This window comes from Anneissia japonica, unplaced genomic scaffold (assembly GCF_011630105.1).
Source record: "Anneissia japonica isolate Jap-2015-1 unplaced genomic scaffold, ASM1163010v1 scaffold106_len93372_cov127, whole genome shotgun sequence".
In the NCBI taxonomy this organism is placed as follows: Eukaryota; Metazoa; Echinodermata; class Crinoidea; order Comatulida; family Comatulidae; genus Anneissia; species Anneissia japonica.
Window position 1 is genome coordinate 37304 of NW_022749788.1, and position 6765 is coordinate 44068.

Here is a 6765-nt window from a genome sequence, read left to right on the forward strand (position 1 = left end):
GTACTGTACTGCTGATGTATAGTTAACACGTACTGCAGGAACACAAATCGGCATACGCATAGCTAAATGTACGCACGCACTTGCAGGCCCTCAGGAAATTTTTTCGAGCATTAAATTTAACCTTTGTATAATAATTTTCCTATAGTTTACTATGCGGAGCTGTACTATTTGCTTATATTCTTATTAACCATAGCTCTTCAATGATGTAAAGAAAACAATTGTCAGAGTCAGGATTCAAAACCTGCAATCTCTCACTATTCAGGCTAGTGCCGTACCGTTAAAATGCATACAACTTTTTCATTGAAGATGTGGTTCAAGTGCTATTTACAAGACACGAACGATAGCAGCAAGATCTCTAGCTTCTTTGATTCCATCTGGTGAGGTCTTGAAGATGGTGGAGTTTCTCATCAACTCCCTACCAAAATGCCACACACAGAAGCATCACCAAAATGAGATCCATGGAGTACTTTTGCAGGTGTGAAAGTTTTTTTTTCATATACTTTATTTATAGCATTTATATTATTCATTTTTATATATCATAGGTGTTAGAAGTGGAGATGTGGCAGAGTGGTTAATGATCAGCTTAATTTAACAGATTACCCTAAAACACATCTACGTCAATGCTTGTTTAAAAAGTTTAAAAATAATAAAATCTAATACTTATGAAGACAATATTATACAGTGCACCTCCAATTCAAGATCCCCCTCTAGTTCCGAGACCCCTCTAATTCGAGACCACTTTTTCTAACAACCAAATAACAATCATCGATCGATCAGATAACCCTTTAACTGGAGACCAAGAATACCCATAATTTGAAGGTCCTAAACATGGTCTTTAATTGTAGGATGAACTTTAATTTTGTTCATTATAATAAGAGGAAATATGGGTTTTTGAAAAAATGTATAACATTATTAAGTAGCTGTCTAATTACAATGAAATTATTGATATCGATCTTTAATATATTTTAGTTTTTTCAATAACTGTTTCTTCTGGTTTTTTTTTTTTTCAGGTACATATGCTCCTACAGAACCATCTGAAGGGAAGTCAGCAGTCGTTTGGTGCCCGGCAACACAGTCTGCTTCAACAGGCTGTTGCATCATTCAAGAATTGCATGTGGTTAGCCACCAGGTAACTCTCACACCTAAGCTTGAGTTGTCGTTGGAAGTCTGAACAGATTGTAATTAAAAATGATTTGTTGCATGCGCATGCTTTCTCTAAAGAATCGCATCAGCTGACTACCGTCTAGTGCAGTGAGAACTTGGATTAAGCCTCATACTGTAGGAGAGCAGAATATTAATACTGAAAAAAGTTACCCAGTATCTGGAGCGGAAACACAGGGGGTGCCGACGGTGTGATCGCACCCCTAAATTGTTTTGAGAAAAATAAATGTTGTATTGTATTGTTAAAATATTATATTTCTCATTATGAACATTACCTGTCTCTCATTATGAACATTACCGTTAAGATTGTTAAAGTATGAGAGTGCAATTTCCAGGCACCCTGAGGTACATATCCTCAGCCCCAACCTTAGGTTCTGTGGACTCTCACAAACACCCTTCCGCCAAATCGTGTATCCGCCCCAGAGTATTTATAAACAATTGTTTTTATTTCTCTCTCTAGTTCAAATCAATGCGCTGTTACACGAGCAGAGTTCTTAAACATCCTCAACACATTTGTGATGGATTCATCATGGCTACAAACGCACTTCCCTGGACTAGTTCATCAGGCTGACCTTAAAGAATTGCAGGAGGATGTTATCAGAGCAGCTTCTCATGATGGCTCTCCTCCTCCTGATGTGGTATCATTGGATCATGTGGCATTAATGCAAGCAATCACAAACACCCACTTTTATAGCTGTAAATCAAATTTTACCACAAAATTCAGAAAACATTTATATGAAAAGGATATTCAAGCATCTCAAGAAGTAGATCCACCTGAAAGCGATAAATTGTTGTCAGACAGTAAAACTGTCTGTTGCACCTTGAATGGCAGCTCTTGTGCAGGAACAGTGATTCAACATTTGTCCTCTAATCTCTACGAAGTCAGACTCCTTGTGTTGGAACATATCCTTGTAGAATTAAAGCATGATTCACACCAGGGACATGAAAGGACATGCTTCCAGAATGTCTGCAAGAGTAAGGACATATTCAAGCAGCTAGGCTTTATGTTAGCTTCAGAAACGCATCATGATTGTAAAGTCAAGGTAATCACTTTTATATTGCTACTGCAGGTTATTGGAGCTACAGGTATGATTTTTACCCTCCACTTCCAGGGTCCTGGGTTTAATTCTTTTCAAGTGACATTGTGCAGCAAATAATTCTGAAAAGCTTAATGTGTGTACCTGTGCAATGTATTGTCATGTGATGTTTTGCCTTTTAATCTCAGGATTGTGGGTTTGAGTCATTTGCTGGTGACTGTGCTTGTGTCATTAAGGAATTCCTTGTGGAGGGTGGAGGTGGGGGGAAGTTACGGGTAATGTGCACACAAACAAGTTAAGAAAATACTATGCATTTTAATATCTATTTAGAATTAACTTTAACATGCATACAGTAGGCTATTAAGCAAAGGTATATTAACCTCAGGATATCTGTATTCTTTTTTCTTTACACTTAAGATGTTGTAATGAATACAAACATTTCTGATCCTATTAGTGTAAATGTATTTTTGCTGCTCTTAAATTCGTCTTTATTTTACTTTCTGTTCGAAAGTTTGGCTATATAATACATGACTAATATAGACTTTAGACTGTTTAAAAAACTCATCAAGAAGGTGGAAATAGCAGATGCAGACATAAACTTTCTTAAAAATTATTATCATTATTAATGTAGTCATCACTGTGGTCTCACTTTATTGCTCATATGTTTCAGTTACTAGAAGTGCTTAGTCGTCATCCGGTGGCACGTTGTTTTCCATGGAGTCTTGGTGATGGTCGTCAGCTAACATGCACGCAAGCCGGGGATTTCATTCTGACCTTAATTGGTGGGGACAGTGTTAGGTAAGTCTGGTAACAGCGATAGTACTAAGTGTTGTTGCATTGCTATAAATCTGGTAATAGTGCAGCTAAGACTGGTAGTAATGCTACTAGGTCGGGTAACAGTGCTACTAAAAGTTTGATAGTAATGCTACTAAGTCTTGTGACATTGCTACTAAGTCTGGTAGCAGTGCTACTATTTCTGATAATGCTACTTAATCTAGTAGAAATGACCCTTTTTATACAAATCTGTTTCTTTCATTTAGAGATGATCTGGTTGGTGGCGTCCTTGCTCTCTCAAGTGTTTTGATTCCATTTGTATATGAATCAATGACAGAGGTAATATACTTGCATTAGCAATTTATACATTAATTTTTTGGTGGCTCCTGTGTAATTTATTCATGCAATCCACATGTTATAGTTAAAGGATATTACATTTTGTTTTACTCCTCAGGATGTGGAAGATAAACCTGGAAGAGATTTTATCAAATATGTTATTGAGTTGATGGACAAGAGCAGTTATGCAGAACATACAACTCAGTTGAGACTCAGAATAGCGCAGACACTCAACAAAACTGCCCTCTATGTCCTCATTGATCATAAAAATCATCTGGGTAAAATATTCTTATACTTACCTGTACAGTACTTAACTTGGTCAGACTAACAATCCTGATATTTTCAGTGATTGAACCTAGGATGCTGGAACTGGACACCCTGACCAGTAAACCATGAAAAAACTATTTTATATTAGACCTAATAGCATCTCGCTATAGTAAATTTTATCCAGTGTGGACTGCCTGGGAAACATTTCCCATGGTTATGCTAACTGTGCAGTTATTTTAGCTGATAAATAACGAGGAGGTTTAACCATGCCGGTTTTACTGAGCAGGGAAGAAATTAGTGAATCATTCATTTTTTAATCATTTTAATGTTTGAAATGGTTTTTTGTGTATTTTATTCACTTTCACAGGTGAAGTGTCAGTGGCCGCTTGGAGTGTTGTGTTGCGATTACTGCAGGATAGTGACTCTGATATTAGGTCATCAATGACAAATTGTGTCCGTACTGTTGCAGAACACACGCCTTCTTTATTTTCCGATAGTAAGTCATCAGCGTTCTTTCATAATTGAATATTCTGTTGCTGTTATGCTGTCATGGAATTGATCTGGTGTTCTTGATTAAAAAATTATTTTAAGGCTGTGACTGGCCAGGCACTTCATCTGGATTGCTTCGCTTTACACATGAATTAAACAGGCACACGGTAGACTCGTGAAGTGTTGCCTGTATTCAATCAGCTTCTTTAAATTGTAGAAATAAATTGTCAGAATCTTGTGCAATCAATTTTTTTTATTAATATTTACCTGGATAACCTCATAATTTCCATTGTTTCTTTAATTAAAAAACACCTTCAAAATAATAGAACCATCTGTTTTAGACACCCCATGATCACATTAGCAAAGACATATGCATCCTCATTCCTTTATCACTTTCATGAATCCACATTTTATGCTCACTTCATCTGTGCCAAATTCCTTAAAACAAACAACTTTAATTCAATGATCGGATTTTGCATTTTGCTGTAGGTCAGTTTTATTGGGACGTGCATGCACGCTTGGGCCTCCAGCTAGCTGTTGATATGATGATTGACATACATCACTCAAAGAATACATGTTGCTTTTACAAGATGATCTTCAGCTATGTGATGGGAGAACCAGAAGACTTCATTCTTGAAGAGGTTTTTATTGTCCTTGTATTAATATAAACTTTTAAGCCAAACATACCTTATCAACTAGAGCTTGTCCAATAGCCGTAGGAGACTAGAAACTAAGGCTCTGTAAAAACTATTGAATTTTATTTGACAATAACATGTGACATGCCTAAATATGGTTGATGGCGTCACAGTATATCACCATATATAGGCACATCATTACCACTGTCTCTTATACACATCTAGATGTGTATAAGAGACAGCTTCAGCTATGTGATGGGAGAACCAGAAGACTTCATTCTTGAAGAGGTTTTTATTGTCCTTGTATTAATATAAACTCTTAAGCCAAACATAATCTATCAGTTTGTTAGTGTTTAATCAGATAAGAAGCAGAACCTTACCAGACTTCAAAGTAATGGACAGATGTATGATTTGTTTGATCAAATATGTCTGAAGAACTATCAAACGTTTGCCTTCAGGGTAATGTTTATCAGACATACCTTATCAACTAGAGCTTGTCCAACATCCAATAGCCGTAGGAGACTAGAAACTAAGGCTCTGTGAAAACTATCGAATTTTATTTGACAATAACATGTGACATGCCTAAATATGGTTGATGGCATCACAGTATATCACCATATATAGGCACATCATTACCATATATGGGCATACAACAGTTTCTTGTCAAATAAAATTTGGTAGTCTGGACAGAGCTTTATTATTTACTTGTATGAAGACAAAACTATCATTATAATTTGTTTGATCAGATATTACTAAAAGCATGAAAGATACAGTATCAGATTTTTGTTAAGACAGCAGCAATGATGTAGAGCTCTGTATGGCTTCCATAAGTCATAGAGGACAGGCACTGACTTGACATATCTCCAATCATTTTGTTCATTTTAGTAGGTTTTTTTTTAATACTACTGTATTTCAACAATTTTTTTGTTAACAGGTTGAAGATGATAAACTTTTTGACAGAGGAGAAGCCAACACAAACCATGAAGAAGTCGCGTTATTAAAGATCTTGCTGAAAAGTTTTACAAATCATGCTGATCTACACACACATGTAAAATCTAAGCTAAATAGCGCCCTCTATCAGTCCAAGTTAATAGCAAGGCTTGAAGAGTTTCTAAGCTGCAAGAAGTTTGATAAACTTACTCTAGAAAACGGATTCATTGATGCAGCTAGTTATGAAAACATAGATCTGGAATTAATGCATCTTTGTGCTTGCGTTGTCCTGCTCCAGAGGGCTTTTGCAGAAACCTCTTTGAGAAAGGTGAACCAACTCTGGAGTTCAGTACAAGAGAAATGTCAATTTGTAGGATACAATTTTAACTTTGATAATTTTGTTGGTGAAATTTGTATACCAAACAGTAGTTAATGTTGATAATTATATGATTATAATAATAAATAATTATAATAAATATAGTAAGAAATCTGGATTTTTAGACAAATTAAAATAATTGACAATAATACAGTAAACATTTTTGTAAATACTAACGTGTAGGAAACTTGATTGGCTTTCACCCACCAAAGTGAAGATAAGCGAACTTGAATCCCCCGAATTACACTCAAGTAGATAAAAATCACCTACAATCAGCTTATTTTGCGAGCAGGTAGTTACCCCCACTAAGTCAAGCTCCCCAACCTACTTCAGCTTCCCCCACCCCACCCCAAATCATTCAACATGTTGGGTGATTTAAACAATCAGCCAATTACTCAGTGAAACTAAACTTTTTGAGAAGAGTAGGGGGTTACCCTGATGTACTGATCCATACAGCCGTGTTACGGTCCATTAGGTCCTTTGCAGGATGTACCTACGTAAACGGGTGGGAACTGATGGGAGACGCGAAGATTAAGAGTGTGGGAGGGCTCGATAATTAAATGATAGGTGATATGAGATTATTATCTACTTGAGTGTAATTTATTGTATTAAAAAATATTACAAAGAATTTCCATTATATGTTAGTCTTTTCTTATACCTACAGTGTAAAAACAAAATTAACCGTATAATTCTAAGGCCTGTGCAGTGGCGGATCTAGGATTTAGCAATGGAGGTGGATAATGCGATTTGCGAATCACCA

The 6765-nt window shown here is 36.2% G+C and overlaps 1 protein-coding gene across 1 annotated transcript in view; it reads left to right on the forward strand.

Moving 5' to 3' along the window:
- Positions 1-6633, forward strand: part of LOC117121212 (thyroid adenoma-associated protein homolog) — a 9189-nt gene extending 2556 nt beyond the window's left edge. The window contains exons 5-13 of the mRNA XM_033266337.1: positions 307-475; positions 1011-1129; positions 1622-2204; positions 2869-2996; positions 3239-3311; positions 3427-3586; positions 3943-4071; positions 4554-4705; positions 5634-6633. Coding sequence (XP_033122228.1) covers positions 307-475; positions 1011-1129; positions 1622-2204; positions 2869-2996; positions 3239-3311; positions 3427-3586; positions 3943-4071; positions 4554-4705; positions 5634-6062 — 1942 coding nt within the window. The 3' untranslated portion in view covers positions 6063-6633. The remainder of the gene's footprint in view (positions 1-306; positions 476-1010; positions 1130-1621; positions 2205-2868; positions 2997-3238; positions 3312-3426; positions 3587-3942; positions 4072-4553; positions 4706-5633) is intronic.
- Positions 6634-6765: the final 132 nt, after the last annotated feature.